Source organism: Mustela nivalis (genome assembly GCF_964662115.1).
Source record: "Mustela nivalis genome assembly, chromosome: 18".
Taxonomy (NCBI): Eukaryota; Metazoa; Chordata; class Mammalia; order Carnivora; family Mustelidae; genus Mustela; species Mustela nivalis.
In genome coordinates, this window is record NC_139037.1 from 15,924,076 (window position 1) to 15,944,328 (window position 20,253).

The following is a 20,253-nucleotide window of genomic DNA, read 5'->3' on the forward strand; positions in this document are numbered from 1 at the left end:
TGTTTTTGTTTTTGTTTTTCTATGTGTGTGCCTTCATCATTGCTATTCAAGAGAACTTCAGAAGCGCCTGGGTGGCTCAGTTGGGTGTCTGCATTCGACTCAGGTCATGATCCCAGAATCCTGGGATCAGGTCCCACCTCGGGCTCCCAGCTCAGAGGAGACCCTGGTTCTCCCTTTCCCACTCCGCCTGCTTGTCTTCCCTCTCTCACTGTGTCTCTCTCTGTTAAATAAATAAATAAAATCTTTAAAAAAAAAAAAAAGAGAGAGAGAGAGAACTTCAGTGATAAGGAAAAGTTCTATGCCAACACAGGCTAATGCATGGCCATGAGATACACATGGCTACTGAGCTCTCGGAATATAGCTGGTATGACTGAGGATTTAAATTTAAAGTTTAATTTTAATCTTAACATAAGTAGTTCTATGTGGCTAGGGGTGGCTCTTTCTAGATAGCCCAGGATACAGATACAGGAGATCTGTATTTGTGTATGGGCATGACTCTGCATATACCCATAAACTTTTTTTTGTTAATCCATTTGAAAATTGTAGATATCATGACTGATCAAACCTAAATACTTCCAGTATACAACTTGTAAGAATACGGACGTTTTAGGGTGCAGGGGTGGCTCCGTTGATTGGGTGACTGCCTTCGACTCAGGTCATGGTCCCAGAGTCCTGGGATTGACTCCCACATCGGGCTCCCAGCTCCTTGGGGAGTCTGATTCTCCCTCTGACCTTCTCTCCTCTCATGCTCTCTCTCAGTCTCTCTCAAATAAATAAATAAAATCTTAAAAAATAAAAAAGAATATGGACATTCTAAACATTGTACACTTGAAACTAATGTAACACAGTATGTTCATTATACTTCAATTAAAAAAAAATAAGGAGGGGCATCTGGCTGGTTCAGTTTGTACAGCATTCAACTCACTCTCAGGGTTGTGAGTTTGAGCCCCATGCTGGGTATAGAACTTCCTTTAAAAAAGGGGACAAAAGATGGGGCGTCTGGATGGCTCAGTGGGTTGGGCCGCTGCCTTCAGCTCAGGTCATGACCTCAGGGTCCTGGGATCGAGTCCCGCATCGGGCTCTCTGCTCAGTCGGGAGCCTGCTTCCCTCTCTCTCTCTCTGCCTGCCTCCCCATCTACTTGTGATTTCTCTCTGTCAAATAAATAAATAAAATCTTTTAAAAAAAAAAAAAGGGGGGGGGGGACGAAAGAAATGCAGGCACCTGGGTGATCCAGTCGATTAACTCCAACTCCTGATCTCAGCTCAGGTTTTGATCTCAGGGTTGTGAGCTCAAGTCCTGAGTTGGGCTCCAAGCTAGGCATGGAGCCTACTTAAAAAAAAAAAAAAAGAAAAAAAGAAAAGAGGGGCACCTGGGTGGCTCAGAGGTTAAAGCCTCTACTTCAGCTCAGGTCATGATCCCAGGGTCCTGGGAACAAGCCCCACATCGGGCTCTCTGCTCAGCATGGAGCCTGCTTCCTCCTCTCTCTGCCTGCCTCTCTGCCTACTTGTGATCTCTGTCTGCCAAATAAATAAATAAAATCTTTTTAAAAAAGAAAAAAAAAAGAAAGAAAAGAAAGGGAAGACGTTTTTCCACCTAACCACACCACCATTATTATACCTGAAAAAAATGCAGTTACTCCCTCTATCATTTGATATTCATTACATATCCAAATTTCCCCAATTTCTCCAAACATATTTGTTAGAGCTGTTTCCGCCCAATCCAAGAACCTATCGGCATGAGCAAATTGGATTTGGTTACTGGTTCCTTAATCTTCTAAAACCTAGAATGCTCTCCCTTCTTTTTCCCTGACAATAATTTTTAAAGACTTCCACCAGCTGTCTCATATAATGCACCAAATGCTGTTTTTCTGATTGTTACCCTCATGGTGAGATTCACAGTGAATATTTTTGTCAAGAATACTACATAGGTTACATTGCATGTGTCTTACTATACACACTGGGCTGTCCTCCTACCGTGGATACTAAGTTTGATCCTCTGTTTAATGTGCGGTCTGTCAGGTCACTCCACTGTAAAGATACATTTTCCCCTTCATAACTTACAATTAATCAGTGGGATGATATTTTGAAGGTTTCATGTTCTTAAAACACAAGCCAAATTAAAAGCTGCAACATCTGAGCAGATTTATCTGGAAAGCTTATTTACTGTTTGATGAAATATAAATGCCAATTTCACATCTTCACATAGAATTTAGCTTTTAAAGTTAACAAATAAGGCAAAAAAAACAAAAACAAAAAAACAAAAAAACAAAAAACAAAAAAAACCACACATGGCCAAAACTGTAACCTTGAAAAGCTCTTAGGAAGGTACAGAATAGAGTCTAATCTAATGTCTTTCAATATAAAGCAAAAAGCCAGTTTTTGCTTTGTTGTGCTGGTTTTCAGGGTTCAGTTTCTCGGTGCTTCTTCAGTTAAGTATCAGATAAAACAGCTCGCTTATGTTTAAGGACCCTGCTATATTTTAAGCCTCTGCCTTCGGCACATATCATGATCTCAGGGTCCTGGGATCGAGCCCCACAACAGGCTCTCTGCTCAGCAGGGAGCCTGCTTTCCCCCTCTCTCTGCCTGCCTCTCTGCCTAGTTGTGATCTCTGTCAAATAAATAAATAAAATCTTTTTAAATAAATAAATAACTAACTAAATAAAATAAAACTGTAGGACTGCATTATAGAGAAACATAAGGGAAGCGAGGCAGAGAGAAGGAATGGCAAAGTCCCCTTTCCCAAATTACACTATAGGCTCTCTTAATGAAACACATGGGAGGAGGAACCAGCTACATCATCTACTTTGTTATTTCTCTTTTTCTCTTCCCCCCATCATTTTCCTCAGTGGTATTACAGAATCCTTATTGGTTAAATGCATCTGTAGTCAGACACGCTTGTATTATCCAGTTAGCTCATTCCACACTAGTAAAAATTCACACTGAGGAAAGGCAAACAGACATCTTTACAAGTCAAATGCATTCCTGAATAATATGGCCCCAAAACAGGGACCTCATTGTGTCACCAGGTCTATGGGCAGCCTTCTGTTTTAACCTAGACTTGATAATTTTTAGACCAGGTAGTAAAAGCTAAACTCCCAACTTCAAAACCCTATCAAGTTCTCTCTAATGCTTCTCCCTCCTCAAGAGGGCTAGACTAGAGTAACCATGAGACATCAACAAAAGTGGTTAAAATGTATCAAGACTATTTTTTAAATCAATAAGTAAATAAGAAACAGGCAGAGAATCTACAGACTAGGAAATCCAAATTTCCCTTAAACATAGGATAAGATGTTACACATCATTTATAATGAAAGAAATGTGAAATAAAAGTCCACTGAGAAAACAGTTATTTGGGGGCACCTGGATGGCTCAGTGGATTAAGGATCTGCCTTTGGCTCAATTCATGATCCTGGAGTCTGGGATGGAGCCCCCACATCAGGCTCAGAGGGGAGCCTGCTTCTCCCCTGCCCCTACCCCTCTGCTCATGCACACTCTCTCTCTCTCTCTCAAATAAATAAATCTTTTAAAAACAAAAAGACAGAGAAAAAGAAAAAAGTTTTTTTTTTTTTTTTAACTAATCAGACTGGCAAAGATTAAAAAAAAAAGTCTGAGAACACATTGTATCGGTAAAGATGTGGGGAAATGGGCACTCTCATGCACTGCCAGAAAATTATTCCTTCCAAGGAAGACAACCTGACTCTCAAGATTACAAAACCATATCCCCTTTCAGGTATCTTGGAAAGGACACACAAGAAGCTGGTAATATTAGTTTCCCAGCAGGGGCACTGAGGAACTGGAGGAAAGGAAACAATTTTAAAGCATCTGAATGAATTAAAGAGATGAATAATACTTGCATTTCAGAAATAATAATTTTTAAAAATGATGCGACAATTTTGCCTCCAAATGACCATGTCTCTGAGAGGCCAGAGCTGTGATACTAAGTACTGTCCCGGGTCACCAGGCATCTCTCAGTCCCATGACTCTTCTGTAGAGCTAAGGCTACCAAAGCAACCTTCTGTCACTCAAGCAATATTGACAGCCCACTAAGTGTCCGGCACTGTTCTCTGTCACTGGGGTACCAAAAGTAATCAAAAGAGACCAAAAGCCCTATTTTTGTGTTTACATTCTATTGAAGGAGAAAGTCAATAAAAGAAATACATAAAAATCTGTAAATTGCATTGGGGCACCTGAATGACTCAGTCAGGTGAATGTCCAACTCTTGATTTTCGTCTCAGGTCAGTCACACTTGCAGGGTGGTGGGGTTGAGCCCCAAGTTGGGCTCTGCACTAAGTGCAGTCTGCTTGTCCCTCTCCCTCCCACGTGCTCTTCCCCTCAATTGCGCACCCACACTTGCTCTCTCTAAAATAAATAAGCAAAATCTTTAAAAATATATACGTACTACGTTAAATGGTAACAAGGCTAAGAAAAAATATAAAGTAGTGAAGGGGATAGACATGAGGAGGGCGGGAGGCTGCAAATGGGGGAATCAGGAAGGCTTGTTAAAGAGGATGATTTCTGGGGCGCCTGGGTGGCTCAGTGGGTTAAGCCGCTGCCTTCGGCTCAGGTCATGATCTCAGGGTCCTGGGATTGAGTCCCGCATCGGGCTCTCTGCTCAGCAGGGAGCCTGCTTCCCCCCCACCCTGGCCCCCTGCTTGCCTCTCTGCCTACTTGTGATCTCTGTCAAATAGATAAATAAAATCTTAAAAAAAAAAAAAGAGGTTGACTTTTGAGTAAAGACCTAAAGAAAGCAAGGAAGCAAACCAGGTATATATCTGGCCCCAAAGGATTTCACTCAAAAGGAACAGCAAATGCAAAGGCTCGGAGGTGGGAGTGTGCCCGGCACACACAGTGAAGAGCAAAGAGGCCCACGTGGCCGCAGCAGGGTGTATGTGAAGAGTAACAGGAGATGAGAAATGGGAATGGTGGGTGGGGTCATATCCCATGGGATCCTCAGCTTTTACTGGGTGAGATGGAGCACCCTTGACACGATGTGCCTGCTGTGTGACTGAGAGGACGAAGTAAGACAAAGGACAGAGGCAGGGAGGCAGGTTAGGAGGCTACTGCCTTCATCTAGGGTGGAGATGGCAGCTCCTAGACGCTGCAGGTGGCACGAAGAGGCTGAATGATGGATAGTTCTGAAGGCAGACATGAGCAGATTCTCTGATTGGCTGAATATAGAATATGATAAGGAAAACCAGGAGCTTATATGGTTACTAACCATTCAAGTGGAATGACAAGTGGGCTACTAGAGATAAAAATCTGGAAATAAATCAAAGGAGAGGTCCAGGCTAGAGACATAATTTTGGCAGTGTTCTTATTATTGGTGGCATTTAAAGCCATGAGGTTGGGGGAGGCGCCTGGGTGGTGAAGTTGGTTAAGTGACTGACTCTTGGTTTCAACTCAAGTCCTGATCTCAAGATCCTGAGATCGAGCCCCACGCATCAGGCTCCACGCTCAGCATGGAGTCTGCTAAAGTTTCTCTCTCCCTCTGCCTCTCCCCACTGTGTGCTTGTGCAAGCACTCTCTCTTTCTCAAATAAATTAATAAATCTTTAAAAATAAATAAATAAACCATGAGGTTGGATGAGATTACCTAGGGAATGAGTATAGGCAGAAATGGTGAAGGAATCACCATTAATTTTTGCCAAAAGTTCCTTTTATCCTTCTTTTTTAAGAATTCCAGCGACAGGGGTGCCTGAGTGGCTCCAGTGGTAAAACATTTGCCTTTAGTTCAGGTCATGATCTCAGGGACCTGGGAGGGAGCCCCATGTCAAGTCCCAGCTCAGAGGGGAGTCTGCTTCTCCATCTCCCTCTGCCACTCCTCCTGTTTGTGCTCTCTCCCTCTCTCAAATAAATAAATAAATAAAATCTTTAAAAAAAAGGGAAGAAAGGAAAAGAATTCCAGCTCTATGGGCACCTGGCTGGCTCGGTCAGATTGTGAGTCTGAGCCCCATGCTGGTTCCAGAGATTACTTAAAAATAAAATATTAAGGGGCGCCTGGATGGCTCAGTGGGTTAGGCTGCTGCCTTCGGCTCGGGTCATGATCTCAGGGTCCTGGGATCGAGTCCCGCATCATGCTCTTTGCTCGGCGGGAAGCCTGCTTCCTCCTCTCTCTCTCTCTCTGCCTGCCTCTCTGCCTACTTGTGATCTCTCTCTGTCAAATAAATAAATAAAATCTTTAAAAAAATAAATAAATAAAATGAAATATTAAAAAGAAAAAGAAATCCAGCTATATGGTAACACTATGAGAATGAAGATTAGACTCTTAGGCTGTTTCACAGTATCTGGCTCTCAGACGGAGGCGTGGTATAATTCTGCCTCTTCCCCATAGACTGCACTGGACCTCAAACAGAAAACATTTCACAGGGTGCCACTCACCTTTCAAAGTAAGCTGTGACTTCTCAAAAGGCAGGGCCACTCCTGCCCGGCTGGAGCTGGCAGATGCCATGTCATCACCAGAAAACTGCAAGACAAACAGCAGGAGGTTTAGAGGATATCCGGTAAGAGACTAAGGAACTGAACCCCTTTTTAATATTTCAGTTGAAAGAGATGAACCAGAAAAATATAAAGGTCCAAGCAACTCCGTGCTACTTCCGTCGGGGTGGAGTTTGTCTGTCTTGTCCTGAGCCTAGCTAGGTCTCTGCTAGCCTAGGAAGGGCAAAGGACTACTACGACATCAACATTTAGAGGAGAGAGCCTAATATAACACTTTCAAAAAGAAAACCACAGTTCAACAATTTTTTAAAAGTCCAATTTTGGGGGGGCACCTGGGTGGCTCAGTGGGTTAAAGCCTCTGCCTCCCGCTCAGGTCATAATCCCAGGATCCTGGGATCGAGCCCCACATCGGGCTCTCTGCTCAGTAGGAGGCCTGCTTCCCTTCCTCTCTCTCTGCCTGGCTCTCTGCCTATTTGTAATCTCTGTCTGTCAAATAAACAAATAAAATCTTTTTAAAAATAAATAAATAAATAAAATTCCAATTTTTAAAATCAATAAAGAATACACAAAAGGGGTGCCTGGGTGGCTCAGCAGATTAAGTGACCAACTCTTGACTTAGGCTCAGGTCATGATCTCAGGATTGTGAGATCAAGACCAGAATCAGGCTCTACACCCAGTGTGGAGCTTAGAATTCTCTGCTTGGGATTCTCTCTCTCCCTTCTCTCTCTGCCCTCCACCCTCCCAGGTACACTGTCTAAAATAAAAACGAATAAATAAGTAAATAATAAAAAGATACACGAATGGCCAATTAGCACATTCTGGACATCATTAGCCATCAGGCATCCCTGTCACTCTACCTTGGCTCAAAGCATAAGTCTATCTTGCATTTTGAATGGATCTTTTATACACAATTTTGTAACATCGCCCTTTATCATTTGAAAAATATTGGTTCACTGAGCTATGTAGATATTCCAAATGTTGACACATTTCATTATACACTATCAGAAAAAGCACATTTGTGAATGTCACCACTGATCTCATCAAACAGATCTTTAAGTATTGGGAAAGTGTCAAGCTCTTGGTGGCAGATGTAAGTATTCCAAAATTCTAATCTTCACTTAAAAACTCATATTTTATCATTGGCAACAAATATTGTCCATTGTTTTCCTTCAAGTGACAGGCTCACTTCATTCATCTTCAACAAAATGTCTGCCAAATACCCAATCTAGTAACTTCAGTTTGTTCAGTTTTTTTAAGTAAAAATAGCATTTCATGAAAAAAGCAACTTCGCTCTCAATTCACACAAGCGCTTCCTCCCAAGACAACCATCATACTTAGGCGTGCAGAAGTGCTGTAGGCGTATTTCCCACTTCATCACACAGAATATTAGAAAAAAGACATGCATAGGGGTTGAGACTTAATAAAATTACTAATTTTTACTGCTTTGTCAAGCACATTCTGAAGTCAAACTGGCCTGCTCTCTTTTTACTAAGTCCGCTGATTTTTTTTTAAGACAAGGACAACAGCTCAGCCTCGCAGCACAGCCCAGATTCCAACAACGGCAGCAACAGTTGTACTCACCTTCGCTTTTGCACCATCAGTGCAAATGCAATCACGGTGGAAAAGGCAAATAAGGTTATTATGAAAATAGTTTTGATCTTGCAAAACCTTTTAAGTCTCAAGTGGCCAGCAGAGGTCACTGCTGCTCCCTCGCGTGGAGAACTGCTACTGTAAAGACACTAAGAAAGTCCTCTTCTGTTCGACATCATTAATACCTTCTTCCATTGTATTTCTTTCTGATCTCTCCTCCAACTTGCTATTCTGAAGGGTTACTCAGCCTTAAAAGATGTTAAGTCACCACATTTCACTAAGAATGGAAACCCTTTATGTGAGGATGAAAATGTAGCTACCATAAAGTCACACTGATTTTGACATTTTCCATAGCTGAAGTCAAATACTTTTATACTTCAAGATTTTAGCCAAAACAAAACAACTGCCTTATTTATGAGGTACATGCAGTCCAAAAAAATTTTTAGTGACTAGTTTTTCCCAGACTAGTCTATAACAGGCATTTGACTTACAATCTTAGATATGGGGTGGCAATAGAAACATCTAAAAAGTTCTAGGGAGCATCTAAGAAGACAATACAGAAACTACCGCTATCAAGTTCTTAAGACCAGACCTCTGTGTTGCTAAGTCCAATAGTGAATTCTCAGTCCTCGTCTCATACAACCTACCGGCACACCTGATATGACAGATCGATCACACTCTTCCTTGGAATGCTTTCTTCCTGGGGTTTCCAGGACATCACAGCTGCCCGATGTTTCCCCCTGCCTCTCGGGCTGCTCGTTCTCAGCCTCTTTACAGGCTCCCTCTCTACTCCTCAACCTCTAACCAGCAGGGTGTCCCACAGCTCAGGCCTTGCATGTCTTCTGGTAATTTCTCGTATGGCTTTAAATACCAGCCAACTGTTGACAATCCCAAATTGGTGTGTTTAGTACAAACTTCACCCTCGAACCTCAGCCCCTCTTTGTCTAATGACCAAACGAATCTTCCGATATTCCCTCTCAAACCTGCTTCTTGGCCTTCTGCATCTCAGTTAATGACAACTCTTTCCAACCAGTGGCTCAGGCCAAAATTCTAGGACTCATCCCTGCTTCTACCTTCCCTCTCACACCCCACATTAAAACTGTCAAGAAATCTTGTTGTTTGGGGGCCACTGGGTGGCTCAGTCGGTTGAGCGTCCGACTCTTGATTTCAGCTCAGGTCGTGATCACAGGGTGGTGCAATCAAGCCCCATGGTGGGCTCGGTACGGAGTCCGGAGTCTGCTTGAGATTCTTTCCCTCTCCCTCTACCCCTCCCCTCCGGGCTGTCTCTCTCTCTAAAATAAAATTTAAGAATCTTTAAAACATATTTGGAAATCGTCTTGGTTTTACCTTTAAAATATTCCCAAGTTCAAACATTTCTCTCTACCTCTTGGCACCATCTTGGTCCAAAGCCCTGTGATCTCTTACCCAGATTATCTTTCTCTTGCTCAGATCCTCTTTACCTTCATTCTAATCTCTATGCTCAGCAGACTGATTTTTTTTTAAGACATATGTCAGATTACATCACTCTGCTATTCAAAACCATTCAGGGCTTCCAGTCTACTGCAAAGTACAAGTCAAAGTCCTTAAAATGTAGGCCCTGCATGATACAGTCCACACGCCTCTCTGACCTCCCCTCTCTTTTCTTTCCCCACTTCCTCCCTCTCCTGAAGCTATACAAGCCTCCCCACTCATCCCTGAACATGCCAGACTTGCTCCCCTATTGGAATTCTACCTTTTCCATCTAGAATGTTCTTTCCCCAATTGCTCACCTATAGGGACTACCTCAGACATGTACTCAGAAGTCACTTTCTTAAGAGGTGTTCCTGGACCACTCTATTACACTACCTTTCCACATGCATTTGGACCCCTCCTTCCCTATTTTACTTTTCCTCCCTAGCATTTATCACTGGCATGGTTCATACTGTATGGATTTATCGTATTTATTGTCTCTCTCCCTCCCCTAGAATGTAAGCTCCACAAAGGCTGAGATGTGTGCCCCATCTATTAGCCCTGGAGCCCTGCTCTGCCGTCCAGAATGATGCCTGGCTCTTAACAGGAGCTCCATAAATGTTTACCCAGTGAACTGGAGCATCACTGTCTGAAATTTAAAAGGAAGATGTTTTGATTTCCTAGACTAAATTTGTTTTGGTAAAGCAATAAAAAGATCAATGCTCTCTTTCCCCCGAGCAGACCAGCAAGAGATGAGATGTCAGAGAAAAAGTAGTGGTGAGAAGCCTTACACAGTTCTGAAGGCAAATGAGATGGTACCTGGCAACCTCCGTATAGTGAAAGATGCATATATTGTGCCTGGCAGGATTTCCCTCCTGGGTCTCGGCCCCGGGAAAAATCTCCCAACACATGCCGAAGAAGCCGTGTTGCAGAGATGTTCATCACAACGTTTGTAATAGCAAAAATTTGTAAACGATCTAAATGTCCATCAGTGGGGGAATGAATAAACTGAATCTACTTAAAAAATGGAATTCTGTGGAATAGCTGGAATATCTGAATTCAATCTACACATACAAATCCCACATTATGGGGCGCCTGGGTGGCTCAGGTCATGATCTCAGGGTCCTGGGATCGAGCCCCGCATCGGGCTCTCTGCTCGGTGGGGAGACTGCTTCTCTGCCTACTTGTGATCTCTGTATGTCAAGTAAGTAAATAAAATCTTTTTTAAAAAATCCCACATTATAATGGCAAAAGGGGGAAAAAAGCAAGTGAAAACCTAAGTGTAGTATGATGTCATTGGTGCACGCTTGAACTTACACAGAATCAGTTGTATATACTGCTGTGGCAAGACATGAATGGAATAAAGGTATAAAAGTGTGGCTGGGAAGTAACCACACCGAGATGAGAATGGAAGTTACTTCTGGGGTAGCACAGAAGGGACCATGGGAACTGGTGGAAGGACAGAGACCACGGGAACTTCAAAGGTATCTGCAACATTTTGTCTTTTAAAGAAAAAGTTTCTGAAGCAAATATGGCAAGATGTTAATATTCATGAAATCCAGATGGTGGTTTTTATGACTATTCATTATCTTATTCTCTGAACCATTTTACATGTTTGATCTCTCTCATAATTTAACGATAATTTTAAGGAGGGGGAAGATCATATCTTGAATAATGAAGGAAAAATTAATGATTATAAATATGCCTCAGGGCTTTCGGTAACAGAGGTTAAAGCACTACAAGCAGGAGATCCATTATTTAGAGACTCAAAAAATAAAAGAATATTTTAAAAATCTTTATATCTATTAGGACTCTTTTCCTAAGACAACTCAACTGAGGGTAGTTTTAAACTAGCACGTCCTCCCTGAGCTTTTCTCCTTTTAGCCTATGGCCTAAACTCAAAGAGAATTCGAGAGAATGAAACCTCCTACATGGCCTAAATGGGAGAAGACCAAACCTCTGGATCTGTATCCGTCAGGGCCCCACAACAAAACCAAGCAGATAAATTCTAATGAAGTCTCAGAAGGAAGAAAGCCAACTGGGAAAGCAGAAGAATTAGAGTAGATAACAAGTTTTCTTTTTCCAATGTCTTTCGAGATGGTAGTCCAGTGTTTATTAATAATAATCAGTGTTATTACATCGGGGACTGTCTGTCTTTCCAGATCTATTAAGGAAAATACCACCTTGACTTTACAAGGTAGGTGTTTTGAACTGTAAGACCTTTCCAACCATGTATTTTTTAAAAGTAACCATTACTTGAGAAAAGAAGTCAGACCCCATCCCAAAGTACATTTAGCCTCTCAGCCTCTGCCTCAGGGTCCCATATGAGACATGGTCCCTAATAGGCAGGAGGCTCCAATCCCCAACTACCTACTACCGGAAGGTCATGAAACCTGAGGCCCAGGATTTATGCTATACCTGTCTCAGCAGCCCTGCACCTGGACTCAAGTTTAATTTTTTCCCTTGCTCATAGCAATGGGCAATGTTTGCATCCAAATCACTCCCAAAAACATGAGTTAGCATAAGCCCAGGGTAGGAAGGAGGAGGAAGGGGAACAATGTTTTAAGTATCACCAAAGGTTATAGACACACAGAGAATTTCATTATTGAAGGGCGTAATGGATTTATTGGGTGGGGAAGAGGAAAATCAAATCTACCTCTGGTTAGTTGAATTAACCCAAATTTCTTTAAAAACACTAAAAACAATCGCTTCTTGGCTTTTGGCTAAGATCAAGTGTAAAAACACTAAAAGCGTATTGTCCTCTGAACCTGTCCTCTATGTAAATCTTGAAAAGCATTTTTTTAGGGATGCCTGGGTGGCTCAGTTGCTTAAGCATCTGCCTTCAACTCAGGTTCCGATCCCAGGGTCCTGGATTGGGCTCTTTGCTCGGTGCGGAGCCTGCTTTTCCTTCCACCCCTCCCCCTGCTAGTGCTCACAAGCGTGTGTGCATGCTTCTCTCTCTGACAAATAAATAAAATCTTTTTTTTTTTTAAGTCTTTTTTGGGGAGACCTGGGTGGCTCAGTCAGTTAAGCTGCTGCCTTAGGCTCAGGTCATCATCCCAGGCTCCTCGGATCGAATCCCACATCAGGCTTTTTGCTCAGTGTGGAGCCTGCTTCTCTCTCTGCCTCTGCCTGCTTGTGTGTGCTCTCTTTCTTGCTCTCTCCTCTGACAGATGAATGAATAAAATATTTAAAAAAAAAAAAAAAAGCCTTTTTTGGGGCACCTCGGTGGCTCAGTGGGTTAAGCCTCTGCCTTCAGCTCAGGTCATGATCTCAGGGTCCTAGGATCGAGCCCTGCATCAGGATCTCTGCTCAGCTGGAAGCCTGCTCCCCCCACTCTCTCTCTCTGCCTGCCTCTCTGCATACTTGTGATCTCTCTCTCTCTGTCAAATAAATAAAATCTTTTTTAAAATAAAAATAAATAAAAAGCCTTTTTTTAGGGGCGTCCGGGTTACTCAGTGGGTTACGCCTCTGCCTTCAGGTCAGGTCATGATCTCAGGGTCCTGGGATCAAGGCCTGCATTGGGCTCTCTGCTCAGTGGGGAGCCTGCTTCCCCTTCTCTCTTTCTGCCTGCCTCTCTGCCTACTTGTTATCTCTCTCTCTCTCTGTCAAATAAATAAAAATCTTTGGGGCAAAAAAAAAACCTTTTTTAAGTAAAATATAACAGAATATAAAATATAAGAGTACATCATACATAAAGGAAAGTATTATTTCATGAAAAGTCTGTCCAGATAAATGGACATTTATATGTACAAGTACACTGGATCGGGGTACCTGAGTGGCTCAGTCGTTAAGCCTCTGCCTTCAGCTTCGGTTGAGATCCCAGGGTCCTGGGATCGAGCCCCACATCGGGCTCTCTGCTCAGCAGGAAGCTGTTTCTCCCTCTCCCACTTCCCCTGCTTGTATTCCCTCTCTCACTGTCAAATAAATAAAATCTTAAAAAGCAAACAAACAAACAAAACAAGTACACTGGATCATGATATAAAATACATTCCTTACTAGTTTCCTTACTAAAGGTTGCATGAGAGCAGCTCTGTAACAATCCCATGTTGGGTAGGGCTTCAAATTAGAGAGACACTCACAAAACACCACAAAACCCAACAAGTAATCAATAGATTTGAGGACTAACTATTCACTCAGAGAAATGTCATCAGTTCATTACCATCTTAGGTCTGAGAAATTTTCCCACACATATGTAAAATAACCTCATGGGCCTGGATGAACAAATATTTATTGAGCATCTACTATATACCATGCACTGGTTTTGGTGCTAGTGATAAACGGTGAGTAAAATGAAACAAAACAAAATTCCTGCTTTAGAGGTTGTCCTGGTGAAGAGCCAAGAAAGATTCCCTCCTGGCTCTTGCATGGAAAAGGAAAAAGTAACCACTGTAAAATATCCCAAATGTTCACAACGAGGGCCTACTCTCTAGCGAAAACAACTTCACCAGAGCTTTATCCTAACTAGGGGAAGGAAGTTCCCCTGCCTGAGGTCCTTCTACTCTTCCTGTATCACTTGAGGAAAACTAGTTAAAAAACACTTTTGAAGGTGACAACCCATGGACATAGACTCGTTAAAAGACTGAGGGTGGTTTTTTTTTTAAGATGTATTTATTTTAGAGAAAGAGCATGTGAAGGGGAGACACAGAAAGAGAGGGAGAGAAACTTAAGCAGACTCCATGCTGAGCTTTGAGCCCAATGCAGAGCTCAGTCTCACAACCACACGATCACGACCTGAGCTAAAACTAAGATCGGACGCTTACCTGTACCACCTGGACACCCCTAAAAGACTGGGATTTAATGATAAGACTACAAAATTCTGGCCCTCCCCCATACTTTCCCACCATATCATAGGTCTAATAAAGCTGGAATACAGCTGAAAGAGCTGAAAGGTGCAAATACTATTCACAAAGTTGTTCTTAAGGAAGACCAAAGATAACAGGGAGACCAAAACAAGGATACTAGATAAATTTGAAACCTCTGGTACCTACAGTTACAGCAATTATTTTGTTTTGTTTTAAGTAGGCTCCACACCCAAGGGTGCCTGAACTCATGAACATGAGATCAAGACCTGAGATGAAATCGAAAGCTGTATGCTTAACCAACTGAGCCACCCTGGTGCACCAAGTCAGAGCAATTGTTAAACCCAAATTAACTCCTAGCCAGATTAACATAAAACCCCAAACTAAAGGCCTATTCACCTCAGCTCCTTTAACCCAATACATGATGTCCAGCTTTCAATTAAAAATTATAAATAATGTCAAAGGGCACCTGGGTGGCTCCGTCGGTTGAGTGTCTGACTCTTGATTTCAGCTTGGGATCAAGCCCCATGTAGGGCACCACGCTCAGCAGGGAATCTGCTTTGAAATCTCTCTCCCTCTCCCTCTGCCCCTCCCCGCTCCACATGCTCTCTCACTCTCTCTGTAGAATAAAAAAATCTTTTCAAAAAATTATAAGCAATGCTAAAAGGCAATAAAAAGTGTGAAGAGACAAAGCAAGCATCAGAACCAGACTTAGAGAAGACACAGATTTTAAAACTAATGGACAGGGAATTTAAAATAACTATGGATAGATATATTAAGGGCCCTAATGGAAAGAGGAGACAACACACAAGAACAGATGGATAATGTAAGCAGAGACATGGAAGCCCTAAGAAAGAAAGAAGAAAAGGCTAGAAATCCAAAACAGTGTAAAAGAAACGTAGATTGTCTCCATGGGTTCATCCGTAGACAGCACAGCTATAGAATCACAGAGTTTAGAGCTATGTCAATAAAAACTTCCCAAATAGAAATGCAAAAAGAAAGAATTTTTCTTTAGGATTTTATTTATTTTCTTGAGAGAGAGAGAATGAGTGGAGAAGAAGGGGCAGAGGGAGAAGCAGACTCACCACTGAGCAGAGAGCCTGATATAGTGCTCCATCCCAGGACCCTAAGATCGTGACAGGAGCCGAAGGCAGCCACTCAACCAACAAAGCTGTCCAAGCACACAAGAAAGAATGTTTTTAAAAGTCCAAGTACTGTGGGATAGTTTCAAAATGTGCAAAATATGCATAACTGGAATACCAGAAGAAGCGAGAACAGAGCAAAAGAAATATCTGAAGTAATAATGGCCAAGAATTTTCCAAAGTCAATGACCTACAGCAAGCCCCAAATCCAGGAAGCTCAGAGAACAAGAAGCAGGAGAAACACCAAACACTAGAACAAAACAAACAAACAAACAAACAAACAACTAGATACAGAATATTACCATACTGAATCTAGAGAAAACTAAAAACAAAAGGAAAGTCTTGAATGAAGCCAAAAGGGGAAAGAAAACAGCTAACCTATACAGGAATAATGATAAGAATTACAACAGGGTTGGTTGGTTGGTTTGTTTTACCAGAAACCATATAAGCAGGAAGAGAGCAGAGAGAAATATTTAAAGTATTGAAAGAAAAAACATACTAACCTAGAATTTTGTGTCCAATGGAGTTATTCTTTACAAGTGAAGGAGTAAACAAAAGACTTCCTCAAACAAAAACATACCCTGAAAGAAACATTTAAAAGAAGTCCTTCCAGGAGAAAGAAATGATACAGGTCAGAAGCTTGCATCTACAAACAGCAGAGAAGGGCATGGGAGAGAGAATAAATGACGCTCCATCCACTGGATTCTTTAAACTCTAAAAGACTGATAACATAGGGAAAGGACATGTGTCAAAAGGGATGCCAGATATGAAGCAAATGAAAGAACTGCAGAGGTAACAAGTGACTCCGAGAAAAACAAAGCAGCGAAGGAGGACAGGAATTTAAGATGGCGGCCAAAGTGAAAAAAGCTGTGGATGAGGAAAGTCTCATTGAGAAGGTGGCTTTTTTTTTTTTAAAGATTTTATTTATTTATTCAACAGACAGAGATCACAAGTAGGCAGAGAGAGCGAGAAGCAGACTCCCCACCGAGCAGAGACCCCTCCCCCACCAACGCGGGGCTCGATCCCAGGACCCTTGGACCATAACCTGAGCTGAAGGAAGAGGCTTTAACCCACTGAGCCACCCAGGCGCCCCAAGAAGGTGGCTTTTAACCAAAGATCAGAAGAAGGTGAAGGACAGAACTGAGAATGACACTGGAAGAACATTCCAGGCAGATAAAAGAGCAAGAGCTCTCGAGGTAGTAGTAAGTCTTGGGACGCTACAAAACAAACAGGGGCCAGTGAAGGAGGAAGAAAATGGCAATAAGGGATATAATGGAATGTATCCTGTTAGATAAAATTATTCTTTTTTTTTTTTAATTTGACAGAGATCACAAGTAGGCAGAGAGGCGGGGGGGGGGGGGGAGCAGGCTCCCTGCTGAGCAGAGAGCCCAATGTGGGGCTCTATCCCAGGAACCTGAGATCATGACCTGAGCCAAAGGGAGAAGCTTTAACTCAGTGAACCACGCAGGTGCCGAGGTAAAATTATTCTTAATGAACTATGAAATGCTTTGGAACAGCGGTCCTCAATTCTTTCTGCACACTGGAATTAACTGGAGAGCACTAAAAACGAACCAGTCAACAATGACAGCCAAACCCACCTCAGGGATTCCCATTTGACTGGTCTGGAGTAGGGTACAGTCAGTTACATTATTTAAAAATTCCCCAGGGGATCCTTATATAAAGCTGGGGTGAGAACCACTGGTATAGCATTACTGAATTAGTTGTCTACACTAAGAGTAGGACTTCACCTCAATCAGAATGTTTTGCTGTTGTTGTTGTTGTTTTTAAAGATTTTATTTATTTATTCATGAAAGACAGAAAGAGACAGAGAGGCAGAGGCAGAGGGAGAAGCAGGGTCCCCATGGAGCAGGGAGCCCAGTGCGGGACTCCATCCCAGGACCCTGAGATCATGACCTGAGCTGAAGGCAGAGGCTTAATCCACTGAGCCACCCAGGCGCCCAGCTCTATGAGAATGTTTAAGGCTAAACTAAAATTATGCAGAAAGATTGCACTAAACAATATGCAGATTTTTTTTAAAGGGGCAATATAAAACTTTAGGAACAGTACACAGTGAAGGAGCTCTGTGCCAGGACTGGTTCTGAGGAGACTAAGTATTATAGCACCTTCCCTGATACCAACTTTTCCCTTAGAGAACCTTCCAGGAGCTCTTAATAAACGTAACAGATTAAACACATATATTTATCTCTGCTCTCTTCTCAAATCCCATCAAAATGACAGAAAAGAAACACAAAAATATAAACCAACTAAAAATGAATGGGAAAGGAAACAACAGACAGAGGGGGCAGCAGCCACATCCTGGAAAGGGGCAAGTGAGATGCCTGTAATGGTTGGGGGGTAGGGTTGACAAAAAGCAGGCTAGTAGCACTGGGGAATCACAGAAAGGGTGACTGCGGGCACTAGGTGTGTCTGAAAGTGACAGCAGAGTTGGCCTACAAACAGGAGAGAAGAGTAAAAGCCTGTATGAGAAACAGTTCCCAGACCCCCTCCCCAACTATTCAGCCAGGCAGTCACCCTCTCCCCAATCCCAAATAGGAAGAGTTCATTTTTAGTCTCTGGATAGATTACACCAGACCTGAGGACGTCAGGCACAGCTGAGGGTAGCAATTAGGCACCATACTGATCCAGACAGATAAGTGGAAGTCTACATCCCGAGCTATGAGAAGTCACTGTCCCATCCCCACTCACCTTCCCCCATTTGAGGCTGAGCACACAGCTCAGCCTGTGGCTACTAAATACATAAAGGAATCCAACTATCTAAAGAGACCCTTAGAAAGAAAAGCCAGATATTAAAACATAAAAAGAGGGGCGCCTGGGTGGCTCAGTGGGTCAAAGCCTCTGCCTTCGGCTCAGGTCATGATCCCAAGGTCCTGGAATCAAGCCCCGTATCAGACTCTCTGCTCAGCAGGGAGCCTGCTTCCTCCCCTCCTCCCCTCTCTGCCTGCCTCTTGTAATCTGTGTCTGTCAAATAAATAAATAAATAAATAAATAAATAATTTTTTAAAATAAAACATAAGAAGAAAAAACAGAACTCAATTGATAAAGTCATTCTAAAATACATAAGGAAATACAAGGGACCCAGAATAGCCAAAATAATCTTAGAAAAAACAAAGTTGGAGGATTCATACTACTTAATTTCTTTTTTTTTTTTAACTTAAATTCAATTAGCCAGCATATAGCATATCATTAGTTTCAGATGTAGTGTTCAATAACTCATCAGTTGCATATAACACCCAGGATCTTACTTAATTTCAAAACTTACTAGCAAGCTACAGTAATCAAGACCATGGTACTACTATAAAGATAGACACAGAGCAAGTGAAGAAAATTGAGAGTCAAGGAGAGCCTGGGTGGTTTAGTCAGTTAAATGTTTGCCATCAGCTCAGGTCATGCTCTCAGGGCTCTGGGATCAAGTCCTGAGCTAGGATCCCTGTACAGCAGGGAGTCTGCTGGTCCCTCCACGTCTGTCTGTCTCTCTCCACCCTCAGCTTGTGCACTCTCTCTCTCTCAAATAAATAAATACATAAAATCTTAAAAAAAAAAAAAAGAAAGAAAAGATAATTGAGAGTCCAGATACAAATTCATACACCTACATACAACTGATTTTAGACAAGGATGCCAAGGCAATACAATGGAAAAAGAGTAACAGTCTTTTCAACAAATGGTGCTGGGACAACTGGGTATCCATGAGCAAATGCACAAAGTTAGACCCCTACTTCATACCTTATACAAAAATGAATCCAGAATGCACCGAAATCCAAAATATAAGAGCAAAACTATAAAACTCAGAAAAAAAACCACAGGTTTAAATGTTCATGGCTTTAAGTCAAGAAATGGTTTCTTAGATATAATATGAAAAGTATAACCAATAAAAACAAGATAAATTTGACTTCATCAAAATTAAAATCTTCTATGTTTCAGAGGATACCATCAAGAAAGTGAAGACAACCAAAGAATGAGAGAAAATATTTGCAAATCAAGTCTAGAGGGGCACCTGGGTGGCTCAGTGGGTAAAGCCTCTGGCTTCATCTCAGGTCATGATCTCAGGTCCTGGGGTCAAGCCCTAAGTCAGGCTCTCTACTCAGCGGGGAGCCTGTTTCCCCTCTGCCTACTTGTGATATCCCTCTCTGTCAAATAAATAAAACCTTAAAAAAAATGTCTAGAATATATAAAGAACTTTTACAACTCAATAATAAAAAGACAATCCAATTTTTTTAAAAAAATGGGCAAAGGGTCTAAACAGACATTTCTCTAAAAAAGATATAAAAACTGGGGCACCTGGGTGGCTCAGTTGTTTGAGCATCTGTCTTCAGCCCAGGTCATGATCTCATGGTCCTGGGATGGAGTCCTGTATCAGGTTCCCTGCTCAGTGGGAATCTGCTTCTCCCTCTCCCTGAGCTGCTCCCCCTGCTTATATTCGGTCTCACCCTCTCTCTCAAATAAATAAAATCTTTAAAAAATATATTTTAAAAATAAGCATATAAAAAATGTATATCATGGGTGCCTGGGTGGATCAGTGGGTTAAGCCACTGCCTTCAGCTCAGGTCATGATCTCAGGGTCCTGGAACTGAGTCCTGCATTGGGCTCTCTGCTCAGCAGGGAGCCTGCTTCCCTCCCTCTCTCTCTCTCTCTCTCTCTGCCTGCCTCTCTGCCTACTTGTGATCTCTCTCTGTCAAATAAATAAATAAAATCTTTTTTAAAAATGTATATCATTAGTCACTAGAGAAATACAAACTAAAACCACAATAAGACATCACCTCACACAAACTAAAATGGCCAAAATCAAAAAGGATACAATAACAAATAGTACTGAGAACT

General features: G+C 42.1%; 1 protein-coding gene across 2 annotated transcripts in view; it reads right to left on the reverse strand.

Annotated features, from left to right (window-relative positions):
* WWP2 (WW domain containing E3 ubiquitin protein ligase 2) overlaps positions 1 to 20,253 on the reverse strand; it is a 147,652-nt gene that overhangs the window by 119,157 nt on the left and 8,242 nt on the right. For both annotated transcript variants that reach the window (XM_082711686.1, XM_082711687.1), the window contains exon 2: positions 6,378 to 6,462. In XM_082711686.1, the coding sequence (XP_082567812.1) occupies positions 6,378 to 6,447 (70 nt within the window). In that variant the 5' untranslated portion in view covers positions 6,448 to 6,462. The remainder of the gene's footprint in view (positions 1 to 6,377; positions 6,463 to 20,253) is intronic.